Source organism: Mesoplodon bidens (genome assembly GCF_964165515.1).
Source record: "Mesoplodon bidens genome assembly, contig: HAP1_SCAFFOLD_146, whole genome shotgun sequence".
Classification (NCBI taxonomy): domain Eukaryota; kingdom Metazoa; phylum Chordata; class Mammalia; order Artiodactyla; family Ziphiidae; genus Mesoplodon; species Mesoplodon bidens.
Genome location: NW_027672719.1, coordinates 1,194,867 through 1,214,146, shown reverse-complemented (window position 1 = coordinate 1,214,146; position 19,280 = coordinate 1,194,867). Strand labels below are relative to the sequence as shown.

General features: G+C 48.5%; 1 protein-coding gene across 2 annotated transcripts; it reads right to left on the bottom strand.

The window, feature by feature from the left end:
- Positions 1 to 24: 24 nt before the first annotated feature.
- Positions 25 to 10,878, bottom strand: LOC308609778 (BCL-6 corepressor-like). 2 transcript variants are annotated; one of them, XM_081259085.1, is made up of 6 exons: positions 10,816 to 10,878; positions 8,888 to 9,277; positions 7,521 to 7,707; positions 1,863 to 2,108; positions 445 to 626; positions 25 to 114 (listed from the first exon to the last, which is right to left on the bottom strand). In XM_081259085.1, the coding sequence occupies exons 1-5, from the start codon at positions 10,816 to 10,818 to the stop codon at positions 466 to 468; spliced, it is 987 nt and encodes a 328-aa protein (XP_081115211.1). In that variant the 5' UTR covers positions 10,819 to 10,878; the 3' UTR covers positions 25 to 114; positions 445 to 465. The 2 variants fall into 2 exon arrangements, with proteins under 2 accessions (XP_081115211.1, XP_081115210.1); XM_081259084.1 differs by lacking the exon at positions 25 to 114 and having other exon boundaries at positions 352 to 626.
- Between the last annotated feature and the right edge of the window lie 8,402 nt (positions 10,879 to 19,280).

Sequence of the window (19,280 nt, the reverse complement as noted above, 5' to 3'; positions counted from 1 at the left end):
GGAAGCTGGTAACAATTGCTGCAAACGGTCCAAGGGCTTCTGGTCCTGCTTGGCCGGCGAAAGATCATAGTCGGAACTGGGCTCAGGCCGCTTTCAAAATCTCCGGACGGTCACCTATCACAAAACCAGGCAGCGCACACATTTCACGCTGTCCTTCCACCCCCCACCTGGTTCGCCTCCTCCCTGAGTTACAAACCTGAGTGGAGGAAAGCACTTTTCCTCCTCTCTGTCTGGGGGAGGCGGGGCGCGAGGTAGGGGTTGCATTTTTACTAGCTGGAAACTTCACCACCACCCAGGAGACACGTCCCCTAGGAAGGGGCAGGGACGTTTTGGGGGGAGGGGTTCAGGAAAAGGAAAGCTTTGTCCCCAGAAGCAGAGAAGCAGGCAGGCGGGATGTGCCTGCACGGGCCCGGGGGGCGGGGGAGAGCCAGGGGCAAGAGGTACCTTGCCATCCGCATTGTCCACCTAGGAGTCCCCTGGCAGCGGCAAGCCCCGCCTGGGCTCCTGAGGGATCAAATGCTTGGTTTTGCACGGTCGCTTCCCGGATGGTTTCTCGCTGTTGTCGGTGTATTGCTGCGGCAGGGGCGAAGGCTGCCGATCCATTTCTTCGTCCATGCACAGCACATCTGTCAGGGGGAGAAGCAGCGGGCGTTACACAGTTGTAGCCGGTGAGGAGAGAAAAGCCCATTGTTAGCACTGATCGTTGGAGCAGCTTCAGTTTTTAAAGATATACCAATTATGTTTTCAAAGCACTAATATTTTAATCATCCCACATTCAAACGGCAAATAGGCTAACCCACGAAACGCCAAATGGCAAGTCGCTTCAAAGGGCCGCAAGAGAGGGCAGAAGCCAGCCCTTCGTGCGCTCCCGGCCCCACTCGTGGGGGGCCTGGGTGCTCGGGACAGGGCGACTGGGGACAGCCTGAGGCTGGAATGAGGGCACTGACAAGCGCCCGGGGTCACCCAAGACTTCCCTTCCTGCCCAGCCGCGGGCTGGGTGATGAGGAGCAGCCCAGGAAGTCGAGCTCCCGCCTCACTGTCCATTCCATAAGGAAGTGTGCAGGCTGAAAGGACCTCAGGAAGAAAACTCCCCGCTCGCCACACGCTACTCTTGTCAACTTGGATGGCCCTCAGGTCCCCTCCAGGGCCGTTTCCCACAGAGGGCGGGTGATCCACCCTCCAGGAGCGCCCCCCGCCCCGTGCGTACCTTGTTCATTGTCACTGCATTTAAGGGACTCCTCCAACCAGCTGCTGTTGCTTTTGGCCTCTGCCCTTTTCCTGCCAGGTTTCTCTTCGGAGATGCTATTGCCCTGGGGGGTGACCGCAGGCTGAACCGCCTGGGTCACTTCCTTCCTGCCCTGCCGGCCAGGTTTGCTCTCTGCTCCCGACGTCCTCTAAGGTGCAGCAAGCGGCGCTGCTTTCTGGGTTGGAGCCCTGTTAATTCAATGCACACCTCAGTTTGGTCAGCTCACTATAATGTGGCTCTTCTAAGCGGTTAGAGGAACTGTTTGTCATTTCCCTCTCAGGCCAGTCAGCTAATGGAGAAATAACTACAAATTAATGAAGAAGCCCCCCAGGGCGGCGGGGGGGAACAAACTGTCTTACACATCACTAACGGGGTGGGGGAGGGGAGGGGTGTGGTCACTGTGTTGGCTGGAACTTGTCACCAAGTCTCGGGAGGGGGCCTATTTGCCTTTGGCCACCTTTGGGCTCCAGCCCCGGCACCTGGCTTTGGGGGGGTGGGGGGTGGGGAGGTGTGAGTGGCTCCCCCCAGGGCTCCAGGGTGGGACTGGAACTTTCCACTGCTCCGCTCCAGGACTTCCGAAGGGTGCCCTGCGGGCCCGAAGCGAAATCGAGCTCACCTTTGCAGACCCGTCTCCGCTTGGCTTTCAGCAGAGAGTCCTCCGGGAGCACAGTGGTCTCAGTGTGGTTCCTATTGCCAGACACCTTGCGCTTTCTGTTCAGCCGGAGGGTGGGGCTGCGTGACGCGTCCGGGGCCGCCTGGTCGGCGGGGGACTCTCTGGGGGGCTCCGTGTCCATGTCCTCAGGAAGATCACTGTCTTCTGGGGCTTCAAAGCGGTCAGGTTTGCTTCCATCATAACACTCCCCTAGGGGAGGGGAGACAACCCGGAAAGGAGGGAACAAAGGTCACCAGGAGCAGGCAGGACCCCCATGCCCAAGGCAATCTGCTACCAATAGACCACCCCCCTTTGGAGACCAGGGGCCTCACACGCCGGAAGCACAAAACCCTCAGAAAGACGTCCCAAAGGAAGGATAGCTGAACACAACCAGCAAAGAAAGCAGAAAATGAGGCGTGTAGTCCACTCACAATCCATCCTTCAAGGGTCAAGGTGAGGCATCTACACCATCCCTCTATAGGCATGTGAGATCACTCCCTAACTGCTTAACTCTCCAAGGTGGCTTACTGTTAAAGGTGGGGTGAGTGACCTCACAGTAAGATCCAACCAATCAGGGCGGAGCTACAAATGACTATGGAAACAACTGCTAGTCAACAAAAAAGGCTGATGTCATCAAGAGACCAAATAGCCCCCAACTGCCATTTACACAGACATAGCACCAATGTTCACTTGGGTCAGCAGGGGCGAGGGTGAAGAAAAAGGGTAGGGAAAGAATGGTGGGAGGCTGGGAAGCTGGGGAGACCAAGGGAAGAGGAGCCTGGCAAAGGGAAAGGAAAGGCTTCCTGGTGCACACATAAGGGTCAAGGGCAATTTCAAAGAACTCAACCAGACTGCTACAAGTCCGTCTGTCCTCTTTCCACACCCGTGGGGGGGAAAAGCATTTCACTGCCATCGAGGGGCTGCTCCTATTTCCTGCCTAGGAAGAAGGCCTTCAGTGACACCAGTCACCCACCTGGCACGTCTCCACGCCTTCCTTCCCAGGCAACAAGCATCTAAGGACATTTCAAAGACAAGACTCCAACCCCCTTCATGGGGGGTGGGGGGTGGGGGGGGCGGCGGGCAGGGCTGAATTGCTCACACCCCAGCTCCGCCTGTGTTGCTCCTGCCCCCCTGCTCAATATAGCATCCACTTGGGGCTTTTCCTGCAATCACCCCAGCCTAACATCACTCCTCACTTTTGCTCTAGCCAAAGAAACAGTTCAACTGCTTTGCTAGTCACATTGTTTCTAACACACAAATAATTCCATAATGATCACTGTGCTGTTAAAGAGTTCCCCGAAGATGACCCTGTGTCCATCACCGGCCGGGGGCGTGGGTGGGTGTATGAGTTTGGTATTTTGTTAACACCTGAGCTAAGCTCCCACAGCCCGTTTTTCTAGATGAAATCATGGACACACCCCTCACATGCTGCTCACATTCCTCCTCCTCTCCCTAGACCACTTCAAGTATCACTCCTACTTCTGCCCAGCCGGCTGGTCCCCTGATCAGCCTCTCTTGGGGGCATTCCCAGCATTTAATGGCAGCCAGTTGTGGGGATGAACCTCACCCTGGCCTGGGCTAGCCTGACCTGTGTTCTCAATGGTGGAACACACTTAGCTTTTCTGCAAGGGTATCCCAAGGTGGGAGAGATCCCCATCTACTCTTGCCGGAATGGTGGAATCACCCCAACCGCGAGGGTCTCCTGTCATGGCAGCAGGAGAAACCCCAAACTCCTGGCCTGTGCTTACGGGTGATGCAGCCCAGGCTACTGCAGGCCTGGTGAAGACGGCGTGCTGCAACTCTCACTCGGGCTGCTCTGTGACCCTCTTAAACACTCGGGCAGGAATGGCGCCACTTTACAATTCGGCCCCCTTCACTTGTAAAGTGGGAATGTTACTGCTAGCCTCCCTCCAGGGTGGGCTTCATAATCACGGGCCAGGCTAAGCATAGAGAAAGGCTGGAAAAATCCCTTTAAGCAAAGGATGCCAAGACTTTCAGACCAGCCGGAATCTTAGGCCTGAAATGTAGGAAATTTTAAGAGGTGAGCCCTGCTGGTTACACCATTGGACTTCTCTGGTCCAATCTGCTCCAATCAGCCTTCCCTAAAAGCTCCGTGGGAGGGGATCCATGGAGGAACGGAAGGGCTACCTTAAGAACCTCCATGTCCAATTTGAAAGTTTCTTTTTCCAAACTAGGTCCATCCACCCTTCCCCCAACCCCGGAGCCTTTTAGGGCAAAGATCTCAATTCCCCTCAGCTAAGGCCCCCCAAGACCTTACGCTAGTGTGACCTTACCCAGGCCAGTAATAACCCTGAAGGACACCCACCCCGACTGCCCAAGATGCCCATGGCCACCAGCTATGGGGTAGAGGCTCCGTGTCACTTGGAGCTTCTCAAAGACTGTTCTAACCACGACCCACAGGAGGATGACCCTTGAGGGCAAAGGAGATGGGGAGATAAATAGATACACGGGGATCCTAACCATCAGGCTTTGCCATCATTGCTACTTTTGGCCCTTCTGAAAGTGGGAAGCCATATGCCCTTGGTCACCCAGTCTAAGCAAGATGTGCACGTGGTCCCTGCAGCATGGTCCTATGACTCACAGCACATATATCCCAAATTCATTATGGTTGTACCATAGCATCACCTCACAGAAGCATCACCTTACAGAAGCATCACCACAGCAACATTTACAAGTCACTGTGGCAGCAAAGCACCCTCACCACTGTTGAGCCATGCCCAGTGAGGCCTAAACAAGGTGAGAGGGTTCTGAGTCGCTGGAAGGCTCCCCAGGATTAAAATCCCCTTCTCTGTAGCTTAACTATAATAGCACCTCCAGTCAGGGCTAACCTTGTTCAAAGTTACACCCGCTACACAAGGAGTGCAGGGGATCTCTGTTCCAAAGTAGTTTACAAACGTGCAGGTGCTCAGCTGGAAGAGAAGTTCCCTGAGCAAAGAAGTTTCATGAAGCCCCTCGACTGAGGCTTCCTCCAGCTCCTGGCCAGGCACTGCCACTGAGCAGGTCCTAGGCCTGTCCCAGCCAAGTGGCTGGCAAGGGAGATGGTTACTCCAAGTTTGAGAAGGAAGGGACCAATGCCTCCTTGCCCCGCCCCATCTTCAAATGCCGCTGAGGGTACCTAGTGATGAACTTCCAAGTCTGAGGAACCTCCAAACTCATTTGGTGAACTTCCAAAATAAAAATTTCACTCAGCCACCCATGTGATCATAAAGAATAAATGAGTATCTCGGCCACTGTGTTTTCAAGTTAATTTCTTTTTTAAGCAAGCCCCTAGCAACAAGATGCACCCGCACCAGGACAACCAGGGCTGCGCAAACAGCACCCACACCTTAGAAGCTCTTGGGCCCTCCATGGGTAGGGGCTGCCTCAGAAGGGGGAAGGCATCTTGAAGGCGTCCTGGACCCTCTCTGGGACCCCTGCCCGCCCCAAATCCCCGCCCCAGCTCCCATGTGCTCACAGCTCGGCTCTCGGCCACACCGACACCCATGAGAAGGACCTGAGCCCATATCAGCTCAAGACATGATGGCCGAAGAACAAGAAGGCCCATTTATATCCAGCTGAATGGAATGAACACCTGCTGTGCCTTGGATGTGGAGGCCGTGGTAAGAACAGTGGCCCCTTCAGGTCACCTTTCCTGACCAGCTATTTACAAACCCCACGTCTCTACAAGACAGGGTGGGTGGGGAACCCACCTCCATTGCCCCAACCTTACAAACGGAGCCCCTCACCTTCCCCAACCCTTCTCCTGCCCTCCCATGGTGGCCATTCATGGCTCACTGGGCCATGTCCCGGGTGCTCCAGGAAGAGACCCGTCGGTCGGTCTGATATTGGAGGCAGGCGGTGGGGGGAGGGGGCTTTCGGAATCATCTGGGGCTCAGGCCCTGCTCCCCATCAGCCACACCGAGTTCTCGTCTCCACGCTCAGCAGGAAAGACTGGGAAGGACGCACACAAACGTCTCTGGGAAGAAGGGCGGGTGAGGCCACTGAGACGTGAAGGGCAGCGGCCACCCTGGGTTTGGCCACGTTGCTGGAGAAAAGGGTGAGAAGACTCGAGGCCGGTTAACTGTCCGCTCCCTTCCTCCAGCCTCCCTCACCGTCCACCCACAACAGGCAGATCCCCTCCTCAGAAAAGTGCAGCCCCGTGAACTTGGCCTTGCCCACTTTTACCACATCTCTCTGAGAAACTTCCCCAAGAGCTGAGTTATGAGGCCACTCGGGAGGGTAAGGGCTGCGTGTCAGCTGTGAGCACAGGCAAGGAGGGAGGCCTTCTTGCTGCTTCACTCCAGGGTGGCCTGGACCCTCCGTTTTTCATTCCAATCCCGAGGGGGAGGAGCTCGGAATCGTCTACTCCAGGCACATCAAGAGCCCCATCCCTCGGGTAAGGCCGCCACTGACTAGCCCCAGAAATCCCCTTCTACGGGAGCCACGTAGGACACACCGCTCCCGCTGTGGCTTACCCAGAACCCTGGCCACAGGCCTTTGTCTGACCCCAAAGATGAGCTGGGGGAGGGCAGTGCTCCAAGCAGCAGAGAGAAGCACACGCTGCTGCTGACCACAATTTTCCCGAACTGCATCAGGCACCCACGACCTAAGCGTGCGGGCGAACGCTGACCCTACGACTGGGTCCAAGGGCCTGGGCCTCCCAAACGTACCCACCACCCCCGACTGTCCCGTCTCAGGAGGATTGCACGCCCACCCTGTCCTCGACGTTCACCGAGGTGCCCTCACTCACCATCACCGGTGAGGTTTCTGGGGTCCGGAGCAGGCTGCAGGCCACAGGCCACAAGCACGCACACTGAAGAAAGTGGGAGAAAGACCTCCACTTGCTGCCAACGCATCTCATTAGCCCAGGAAGTCTCGAGGGCAAAGCCCGAAGTCAACCCCAGTGGGGGAGCAGCTGAGGGGACCGCAGAGTGTGACTCGAGGCCAACACTAGCTTTCTCTCCAGTTCGGCCTGCAGAACAGAACACACCCGTCTGGTGGGAAGAACGGCCTCGTTGGTCCCACGGCCTGGGAGCGTGGTGTCAGCTCCTCATGGCTGCAAACGAGCCTCCACAGAACACAATGATGCTCATCTCTCTGGGGCCTTCATCAGCCCTCATCGCACTTGAACGAAACCTCTGCCTTTGGAGGGAGAGTCCGAGTACTCTCCACTCCCTCCCACAGGAGACTGTCACTCTGGAGGGTCTGGCTCTGGCTGCAAGTGTCATTCCACTGCTACCAAAAACCCGTGTCCGTACCTGCTACACAACAGAACACATACCTGCTACGCCGGAGGTCCTGCACTGCCATTCCTCTGCTCTACTGTATCAGACTATTACTAACTACAGGACTAGCATTGCTCCGGAAAAAGGAGACGCGTGCCAGGAAACAGCATTTCATAGGTGCTTCACTCCTGGATGCCGCAACGCTCAAAAGGACAGCCAGCCTTGCAATCCACAGCTGGGAAGGGTGGCCAGAGCAGCCCGTTCTCCGAACAGCCAGCACCCAGACGCTGGGCCGTCGGAAGCGTATTGTTTCCTCTCACCTCCCTCGGCACTGGGAGAGGAACCGCCCCGTTCCCACCGACGTGGTACCACACGCGAGCCGCCTGGGTTCACTTACATCTCTCACTGTTGTTCTGGTCGGCAATGGCCTCCTCCGGGGCGACCGACTTTGGCTTTTTGTGCTGACTTCCTTTCAGCCTTTCCCAGTCAGCGGGGCTGAATTTGCGCACCTCGGAGTCTTTGGTCGTGGGGTGGCCACCTTCTCGCTCTTTCATCTCCAACTCTGAGAAGCGCATCACTGCACGCTACAAAGAGAACGGAGATGGAAAAAAGACACACCTTACCACCAAAGCTATTTCACTGCCCTTACCTTAAAGGAAAGTATCTTCAAAGAAAAGTTTGCCCAAAACCAACCACAATTTATGATACAACTGAGATATTTTAAAATTGAACGATAAAAACGTAAGAGTGTCTATGTGTAACTAGTCACACACTCTTTCTTCGTAAAGCCATATGTATGTAGAGATATATGTGGTGTGTATGTAAAGCCATACATACACTGTGGCATACAGACAGACATTCTCTTTCGAAGGTAAATAAAACAAAACAAAAACACAACGCAAAGAAAGCGAAACAAAAACACAACAGAAAAGAAAACAAATGCACAGTGAATAAAGATGACCATGGCCCACAAACTTCCCTTTGTATATTTGGAAATGAAATTTAACTCAAAAGGTTTATGGAAGATTCTAGTAATAAAAATTTGAAGAACTGACCTCACAGTAAGCAGCGGGTAGACATAAAATACTGTCCTCTTGTAATCCTTCCATCTATGTAATTAAAATGGGCACTCAATGGATCATTTAGATAACTTCAGCCATTTTTATAAGCATAAACCAATTTTTTTCTTAACATTGCAAAACAATTTGTCTTTGTGTTTTAATTAAAAGTAAAATATCTTAAGGAAATTCCTATACAACATCTATCATTCACTAGCAAGTTAAATACATACTGTATCCCTTTAAGCAAGGTTTGTGTTTTTGTTTTGTTTGTTTGTTTGTTTTTTGGGTGGAAAAAAAAATTGCACGTATCTCACAGACATGCGGCCGCTACACACCTCCACCAAGTATCACGTAAGGCATTCTAAGCAGCGCTTTTAGGTATATTTGTTAACGTACAGTAACGGCAGAGAAATCAAAGCGATTGATAGGTAAATGTCATGCAGTCTTTTAGACATCCTTCGCAATAATTAAAACTTCCGTTATCAGCATTCGAGTGGAGTTCGCTTAAAATCTACAGAATAACTTAAAGTATCCACTTACGTCCCCTTACTGGACACATTTCAAACATTTAAATTATCCTAAGCTTCATTAACCAAATCAGCCCAGTGTCCTGCCCTATCATACCCCCGGCCCCCTCCTCTTCACACATTAAAAAAACCTGACAACTGGTCAGGCTCCTGAAATTCAGGTGGGGGGGGCTCACCTGCAATGCCCGCTCCTCCCGGCTGAGCTGACGGGAGTCTGCGTACAGTCCGGTAGCGACACACTTGAACCGGTCACCCACGTAACCAGCGGAGTTGGCGATTCTCTTTGCCAGCTTAGATGGCTTCGGTTTCAGAACTTTGCCATCGGTTGATCCTGCCTCGTCAGCTCCGTCTTTGGTGTAGGTGGGGGTGATGTCCACACTCGGTGGGGCACTGCCCACGCAAAATGGTTTGGGATCCTCTTGGGTTTTCCCGAACGTGACCGCAGAGCCGTCGCTCCCCAGGGTCGGCTCCAGGAATGGAGTCGAGACCGGCGTCGCCAGGTTCTCCTTGTTGGTTACCGCTGGAACATTCTCCTTGCTTAAGCCGGAAACTGGCTGGCCCGGAGCCTGTTTGAAAGTATACGCTTCGTGGATGTCACTGATGCACCCCAACTCCTCTCTCAGGGCAATGAAATCCCGGTGTGGCTGTAGGGCCATATTTTACTTTTTTATTTTTAATATACGTTCACATGTTTCCATAAAGGATCCAAGGTGGCCCATAACGTAAGGACACACAATATTAGCTTTAAAAAAACATGAAAAAAAAAAAAAAAGGGAAATCATGATCCTGGAAATGGGTTGCATCCTTTTAAGGGGTGAGAATAACAGAATGAGTGAGCCAAAGATTTGGGAAAGGATCTCACATTTCCAAACGTCCAAATCTTAAAATTGCACCAAGTGGGAATGTAGCTGTGGCAGTATTAACCTGAGAGAGCTCTATGATCGTTGTCTTTACTCATCACTTGGTTGCAAGGTTCTAAATGACAGGGTAAGTGAAGGAGGGCAAGTAGACAGATAAGAGTCATTTCCTGATTCTCAAAAGAAGGGGCATCACCTAGGGAAGGGCACTCCAAAATCCTACAGGAATCCTCTTCATATACTAAATTTTCTAGGTGGCAAAAGTATCTCCTTTGACCCTAGCAGCCAGATGGAACTTAGAAAAGTAGTGAAAAGCTACTCAACTGAATGCAAGTCATATGACTAGGAGCATGTCAGTGAAAAGTTCAAGGGAAGATGCTGTGGAAGAGCAGTTCACCTTGTGGTTGAGCATCCTCAGAACGTGCAATGGGAGGTGCAGCACCTGCTCTGTCTCACAGGGACCCTCCAACCTCTAAACGCATATTTCCTGGGAAGCTGAATTCAAAAAGTCAATTTTAAAAAAAGAAAGGGCTTCCCTGGTGGCGCAGTGGTTGAGAGTCCGCCTGCCGATGCAGGGGACACGGGTTCGTGCCCCGGCCCGGGAAGATCCCACATGCCGCGGAGCGGCTGGGCCCGTGAGCCACAGCCACCGAGCCTGCGCGTCCGGAGCCTGTGCTCCGCAATGGGAGAGGCCACAACAGTGAGAGGCCCGCGTACCACAAAAAATAAAAAAATAAATAAATAAATTTAAAAAAGATAAAAGTCTCTAGTAGAGAAATTGTATCAGAGCCTAGTATTAAGAGCTGTAGAGCCACAAGTTTCCCATGATACGGCCTTAGCAGAGGCTGTTAAGGCAGTGACAGAAAATTTGTACCGAGGGAAATAGCAGAAGAGTTTGCCTACAATTCACGAAAAGGATACCTGCACTTGGCCTGAAGGAAATCAGCAAAATTTGTAACAGCTTGTGTATTTGTATGCGGGATGGAGAACGAGTTTAATTTTTTAATTTCTCTGAATTATCACGTAAGATTCAGAAGATGCTCTCTCTGCCTAGAAGCCACCCCACTGGGATAACTATGCCTACGGAGTGCCTTTGCCTATGACTCCTACTTGCTAACAGACTGGCAGCCTGGCCCCAGGGCCTGGTCGCTGCTCCCAGTGCAATGGTGGATATGGTGTCAACGGTTGCAAAATCAAAGCCCCTTACATCCTCTCCATGCCTCGGTCCCACCCCCCAACCCACTCACCATTGATGTTCAGGAAGGGGAAGGTGTCCTGGATGGGAACGTGGTGCTGTGACTGGTCCAGCTCACCTTCCTCATCTTCTTCATCCACACCATTATCTTTCTCATCCCAAGGAGCAGATCCAGTGGATCCTACCCGAGAAACACACACACACACACACACAAAGGTCAAAAGTGAGGCGCTCACGTTGCACTGTCATCCCTGCAGCTGACCCACTGTTCAAGCTAGGCACTGCCAGCACAGAGGTTCTTTGGGTTCAGTGTGAACCCTCAATGCCAAAGAGTGGGAACCAAGGGTGTTCACCCCACTCCCAGCTCCTCCTACGGAGCCCCAGTGCAAGCTCTCATCCCCTCCCCTATCCAGGAGCTGCAGAGCGTACTCCCTTCTCCTAGAAACCTTTTAATTCCTACTCTAAACCCCTTTCTACACATTCGCATCCCTTCTAAGGACCCAAGGAGCACAGCTTCTCTCCTTTATAAGCTTACTGTGAAGACAGACCCTTCCCTCATGGCAGAGCCTCACTAGATTCACTGGAGGTCAAGTCTAAATTATCTGGCTCTTAGTCGGAACTGGCTCAACATTGAGTAAATATAGGGATCAGGTGGTATTCTCCTAGGAAAAATACCATACAAATTAAATGATCACTTACCCATCATTTATAAAGAGAACTTAATAGCCTTCATAATGTCATGGCAATTGATTCTTAGAACAGCCTTTGAAATACGCAGGAAAGATGAGAACCCAGATTTTATAGTGGAAGAAGCTGAGGCTCAAAACGTTGAATGACTTGATTCAATGTCCCGCAAGTAGTGAAATGGAAAGACCGAGGTTTATAACTCAGACCTTCTAAGTTTTAAGCCCTCCGTCTTCTAAACTACCTGGCCTCTCTTCTCAGTGTTGAGTCCCAAGAGAAGTTATTTTTTATAGAACTCAATACCCCCTCTTCTTTCTAATGCTTTACTGTTCCACTGGGTGGGCAGGAAGACTGTGCTGAGTTTATATCTTTTGTTCTCTGGGTTCTTTCTAGGGACAGCATTTCTTGCTTTATTTACCAGTCTTCAACTTTGTAAGCGAGGCGACTTTCAAGTCGACTATCGATCGCTTTAAGGGTCCAGCCGGGAACCTGGCACACTGTCCACCTTCTCCCCAGCAGCTGGGGCCTCACCTGGGTTAATGACAGAGCCCTGGGGCTGGGGGATGTCACACACTTGATATATCTTCACTGGGTTCATGGGCACCTCCTTGGTGCCGTCGTACAACAGGTTGAATTCCCTGCTCTTGTTGAGCGCACAGCGGAGCTGGGCCTTCCATTTAGCTGGGTCGGGGTCGTCCACCCCTTCCTGGTACTTCCCCTGTCTCCACAGCCCAGGCCTGAGGGATAGGAAACTGCAGTGAGTGCCTACTTCTTGCCCAGAAACACTGGAAAGTGTGCCCGCCCTCCCTCATACAGACACAGATACACACAGCCCTGCCTGACCGCCCCATCACCCCAACTCCAATTTACAGAGACTGCAGCAGAAAACACCACGCTGGGGACCAGGCAAGGCAGGGCCTGAGACAAATTAAGCCAAATGCAAATACAGTATTTTAAAAAGAGGAGCCTCATCTTAAGTGCTTGTGCCAGCATCATCTGTCAAGACTACAATGGCCTTAATGAAGGGTTAAAAATAAAGAAAAATCTGGAACACGTATACACCAAAATACTAATGGTAACTTTTGGATAGCAAGATTTCAGGTAATTTTGTTTTGTTTGGCTTGCCTTATTTGTTTTTCACATGAATTGCTTATATAATAAGAAGAGAAAGGGAGGTGGCGTATGATATGAAGAATTTAGGCTTGCAGTTCCCTCTCCCTTCAGTCTTTAACCTGATGCACAAATAACTGTTGAAACCAAGTACCTTTAGGAGTAGCAGCCCATAGGAGGGCAGGAAGCACGCTCTGGGGGTTCAGCTGGCCTCAGTGCGAGGCTGAGGGCCTCAAGTCCTAATAAACTCACACCACCTGCCTTTCCCTGCTTCCTCAAACTCCCACATTGGGAACATTTTGCTGGGAACACCAGTGGCTGGTGGCCTGGGCCAAAACCAGTGTGGCCCCGCCTCTCTGGTTTTCAATTTCCAGGTCTAACAGGCATCTATGTGTCTGTTCACGGGATATCAGCCCTTCCCCACTGTTAACGTATCTCAGATGTCTACACTTTCTTCAGGGCTGTGACGTATGTGCTGGTGCAGAAAAGGGGGATGTCTTTTGCAGAGGACTCAAGATCAAGAGAACGAGATGGACCGGCCAGACTGCTCCCACTCGATGTCAGGAAGATAAGGTGGCCTTGTAGTTAGAATTCTGCAGGGAAACATAGTCTATAGAGTCTATGGGTTTGCAGATCCACAACTTTTATTTTTTCAGTAATGCCAACCAAGCTCATAAGAGACTGACATATAATCCAGAATGCCAGTCTACTCATTTTCAATGGGGGATAAAGCTGGTCAGTGACCAGCATGGTTAAGTCCAATAACCTGGACATAACCATGTATGATCTCAACCAGTAACTCCTGTGTCTGGTTTCTAATGACAATTCCAAGAACATAAGACCCACTCAACCTTTAAATCCAAATTTTCAGATGACTCCAAAGCTAAATGGAAATGATTTGATATTGAACTCTAAATCTGCATTATCTAGACTATCTCTTACCCAGTTGGGTAACCCAGAAGCGACAGTAAAAGGCTCCTGCTTTCCCAAAAATCACAGGGCGTAAAAATGAAAAGCACTGGACAGGCAAGACCCCCAGGGAATTTGCAAAGCTGCTCTTGTGTCTTTTTCTTTTTGACCTTGAAGCCAGGAGAAATTCTAAAAATACAAATGTATTCATTTTTAAAACTTGACTTTACTGAATATTGTTCAGATCCCCAAGCCTACAAAAATAATTTTATTTTTTTAAAAATGCTCCCTCTTCAGACTATACTACAAAGCTACAGTAATCAAGACAGTGTGGTACTGGCACAAAAACAGAAAGATAGATCAATGGAACAGGATAGAAAGCCCAGAGATAAACCCACGCACATATGCTCAACTTATCTTTGATAAAGGAGGCAGGAATGTACAGTGGAGAAAGGAAAGCCTCTTCAATAAGTGGTGCTGGGAAAACTGGACAGGGACATGTAGAAGTATGAGACTAGATCATTCCCTAATACAATACACAAAAATAAGCTCAAAATGGATTAAAGACCTAAATATAAGGCCAGAAACTATCAAACTCTTAGAGGAAAACATAGGCAGAACACTCTATGACATAAATCACAGCAAGATCCTTTTGGACCCACCTCCTAGAGAAATGGAAATAAAAACAAAGATAAAGAAATGGGACCTAATGAAACTTCAAAGCTTTTGCACAGCAAAGGAAACCATAAACAAGACCAAAAGACAACCCTCAGAATGGGAGAAAATATTTGCAAATGAAGCAACGGACAAAGGATTAATCTCCAAAATTTATAAACAGCTCATGCAGCTCAATAGCAAAAAAACAAACAACCCAATCCAAAAATGGGCAGAAGACTTAAATAGGCATTTCTCCAAAGAAGATATACAGACTGCCAACAAACACATGAAAGAATGCTCAACATCATTAATTATTAGAGAAATGCAAATCAAAACTACAATGAGATATCATCTCACACCAGTCAGAATGGCCATCATCAAGAAATCTAGAAACAATAAATGCTGGAGAGGGTGTGGAGAAAAGGGAACACTCTTGCACTGCTGGTGGGAATGTGAATTGGTACAGCCACTATGGAGAACAGTATGGAGGTTCCTTAAAAAACTAAAAATAGAACTACCATATGACCCAGCAATCCCACTACTAGGCATATACCCTGAGAAAACCATAATTCAAAAAGAGACATGTACCAAAATGTTCATTGCAGCTCTATTCACAATAGCCCGGAGATGGAAATAACCTAAGTGTCCATCATCGGATGAATGGATAAAGAAGATGTGGCACATATATACAACAGAATATTACTCAGCCATAAAAAGAAACGAAACTGAGCTATTTGTAATGAGGTGGATAGACCTAGAGTCTGTCATACAGTGTGAAGTAAGTCAGAAAGAGAAAGACAAATACCGTATGCTAACACATATATATGGAATTTTTAAAAAATGTCATGAAGAACCTAGGGGTAAAATGGGAATAAAGACACAAACCTACTTGAGAATGGACTTGAGGATATGGGGAGGGGGAAGGGTAAGCTGTGACAAAGCGAAAGAGAGGCATGGACATATATACACTACCAAATGTAAGGTAGATAGATAGTGGGAAGCAGCCGCAGAGCACAGGGAGATCAGCTCGGTGCTTTGTGACCGCCTGGAGGGGTGGGATGGGGAGGGTGGGAGGGAGGGAGATGCATGAGGGAAGGGATGTGGGAACAGATGTATATGTATAACTGATTCACTTTGTTATAAAGCAGAAACTAATAAAAAATAAATAAATAAATAAAATACAAAAAATACAAAAATAAAAATGCTCCCTGCCTCAAAGGAGTTTACAATCCCTTAAAGGAGACAGATGAGTCAATAGATCAGAAATAGAGATACTATGTGAACACCAGTAAAACTGCCTAATCCATAAAGAGTCGGGGGGTAGGTATGGTTGGCCAAGTTTATCAGAATTTATGATTCTAGGGCTGAATCTTGAACATGGGTAGAAGTTAACCAGGTGAGAAGCGTGGGTCACGATACTCTAAGCAGAAGAAGCTTTATGGGCAAAGGCAGAGGCTGAAAAGCACAGTGCTTAGGGGACCTACAAGTAGTTCAGCTTGCGTGGAGGCAGCATGAGATGAAAGTCTGGGCTTGTAAGTAGGAACCATGCCAAGGAGTTTGGACCTGATTCTTAGAACACTGAGAACCACTGAGAGATTTAAGCAGGTTGTGATGGGATCAGATTTAAGTTTTAGAAAGAACCCTCTAGCTGCAGGACTGAAAAGGGTTTGGAGGGAGGCAAGGCATGAAGATAACACATAGTCTCTATTAAACCATATAATAGTGTCACTAGGGTCTGAACTAAGGAGGTGGCGGTAGGGATAGAGGATACAGGTAACGAAGGAGCCCTTAAAGACGCTGAGTTGACAGAGCTTGATGATGAACTGAGTCCTTGAAGAAGGTGAGAGAGAAATCAAGGATGATTCCCTGGTTTAGGGTTTGGGAGACTGGGTGGGGGGTGATGCTGGCCACTGAGATAGGAGCAGGTTTAGAAAGATGATTTCCCTTTGGAAATGTCGGAGTTCAAATGCCTGTGGAAGGCCTAGGGGAGAAGGCCCAGCATGCCCAGGGCAGTTTTTTATCCCCACTCACCTCTCACATCACCTGAGGGACTCTCCCTGCCTGCCTCCAGCCTGGAAGAAGGTCCACCAGATTACGGACATCTCTGCCCTGTGGGCAAGGACCAATTTCTTTTCATTTCTGTATCCCTGCTCAGGCTTTAGCACACAGTAGGTCAATGTGTATTTGTTGAATTGCCTCAAATTTACAGAAATACACTTCTTGGGGAATGAATAAGTTGCTATTACGGATGGAAGACCAGGAATACAGCTACGAGCAGAAGGCCAAGGAGACACTGCAGAAAGTGCTGGAGGAGAAAATGCGTGCAGAACAGCAACTGCAGAGCAAACAGGTGTGGGGATGCTGCATAATCCTTGGGGCTAGGAACCCTGGGGCAGTCTGGGTGGCAAGGGAGCCAGCTGCACAACTCCCTGGAACCCCCAAGGCACCACCCTCTCCTCTGATCTCCCTCAGCGGTCCCTGGCCCTGGCCGAGCACAAGTGTGAAGAGTGGAAGAGCCAGTACGAGAGCCACCCCCAGCATGCAACTGTCCCCTACCCTGCCAGCCCAGTAATCATGAACGCCGTCTTCCTTCTCTTTTTTACAATGTGGTACATATGGATTTTTTTAGAAAAAAGTAACTTACAGAAATGTATGAGGCCATTATGCACATACACACAAATATATATTCACTCATATATCCATAAAAAAGTAGTCTGGAAGGTTCTATAAAATGTTAAAGGTGTTCATCCTACGGTGGAGGAGATATACGTTAACTATATTACCCTCTTAAATTTTTACCCTAAATATATATTACTTTTATAATTTAAAAAGCCAAACTTTTCATTTTTAAAAACCTAAAACATGAAAGAAAACTGGAAAACCAACAAAATTAAAACAATCCCTAAGTCTGAGGCAACGATTTTTTTATCCGAGTACAAGTGATGAATTAAAATACTAAGAATGGTGTGTGACACCACAAAGTATAGAAAAAAATACAGTAAGGCAAGTAGGCATTAAGATAATAGAATATAAAAAGTTACCCAGATATATTCAGACAATGGACTACTATTCCAGTAATAAAAAGAAATGAATTACTAATATGAGCTACACGGATGAGTCACAACAACATGAGGAGCCAAAGAAGCCACGTGCAAAAGGGTACTTATTGTATGCTTCCATTCATATGAATTTCTAGAATAGGAAACACTAATACATAGTGAAAGAAAGCATGTCAGTGGTTGCCTGATGCCAGGCCTGGGAAACTGACTGTAAAAGGATAAGAAGGAACTTGTTGCAGGTATTGGAAGTGTTCTGTATCTTGACCTTGGCGATGACAATATAGATATACACATTTGTCAAAACTTATCAAATTACATGCTTAAAATGGGTACACCTTGTTGAATGTAATTCATACTTCAATAAAGTTGATTTTAAAGTTAAATTAAAAAGTCACCTATGGGGACTTCCCTGGTGTCACAGTGGTTAAGAATTCGCCTGCTAATGCAGGGGACGTGGTTTCAAGCCCTAGTCTGGGGAGATCCCACATGCCGCCGAGCAACGAAGCCCGTGCGCCACAACTACAGAGCCTGTGCTCTAGAGCCCGTGAGCCACAACTACTGAGCCCGTGTGCCACAACTACCGAAGCCCACGTGCCTAGAGCCCATGCTCCACAACAAGAGAAGCCACCACAGTGAGAAGACGGTGCACTGCAACAAAGACACAATGCAGCCAGAAATAAATAAATTAATGATAATTTTTTAAAAAATAGTCACCTAGATGTCTGAGTGAGACAGAGTCCCTTTCAGCTTTCAGTCCCAGCTCTTCTCTGAAGCCTCCCCTCGTTTACCCTGGCAGCATGTGACCACTTTGCATCTCTTTAACACCTTATATTTATCGGTTCCATTCAGATTTGATGCTTGAAAAGTTTTGTATATTTTATGTCTATCTTCCATTAAACTTGGTTCCTCTAAGGCAGGAACAATAATCTCTTTCATAAATTGAGACCATTACAAAAACAGAATTATGTTCCCTTTCCTCCCAATCAGGGGAATTTGAAGTAGGATTGATGAAATCCTGGAAATCATAAGCAAAAATGTCATTTCTGCATTTTTATGGCCACAGGGTCCTGTGTTTTCATCAGATTCTTGAAGATATCACAGAGCCCAACAATGTTAAGAATCTCTGCTTTGAATCCATGTGCTTTCACCCAGCTCTGTGGTACAAGGCACCCTGCCCCTGGGGCAATCTGTCTGTGGTCCCTGCAAAGATGATAAACCCACATCAGAGACACTCACTCTTCTGCATGTCAGTGGACTCCACTGCCATCTCTTCCTCCACAATGACGTCACTCTCGCCATCTTCAAGATTCATTTCTGTCTCATCTAGAACACTGTCTTCCTCCTCTTCCTCCTCCTCATCTTCCTTGGAGACATCCTTTAATGTGGCAAGTAGTCTGTTGTAACCAGAAACTTGTTCTGGTTCACTCTATGCTTCACTTTCAGAACTTGAAGTATCTATAAACTCTCTGACTAAAAGGAAAATGGGGATTTTAAAAACAAAAATTATACTGTTCTTGTTGCTACCCCACGACTATCATCAGGCCCACAGTGGAACCAAGTTCAGACTTTTCTAAATAAAAACTAGCTTTTCTGAAAATATGCAATCCTATCTATTCAACCAGACCGAGCACCAAATTTGTTTCAAACAGCTAATCTAGCTATGATTCTAGAAGCGCTTCCTCTTCTTTGAACTGCTCATGTTCCACATGGGAAGACAGCAAACTAAACACATGGAGCTTTAGGTTATAAGGCGATCTAACCTATGTGTCAGACATTTGGCACCTTTAAAGGAGCAACAGGAAAACTTACAACAAAAAAGTGTACTTTATTTCTGAGTCTGTGGTAATGAAATAAGACCTTTGATGATTTTGCACTCTATTTTATGTTAAGCAAACATGACATTCCCTCTTAGGGTTCACCAAGAGCCCTCTGGTAAGCCTCCTTAACAGGTTCTAACAGGCTAATCTCTCAGGACAGTTCCATACTCTATACTATATTAGTTATCACAATGGCATTTTAACAGACATCTGCACTTAAAACTAAGCAATATTACTAAAATATAGCTTACATCTAAAATCAAAGAGAGTGGAAATGTAGC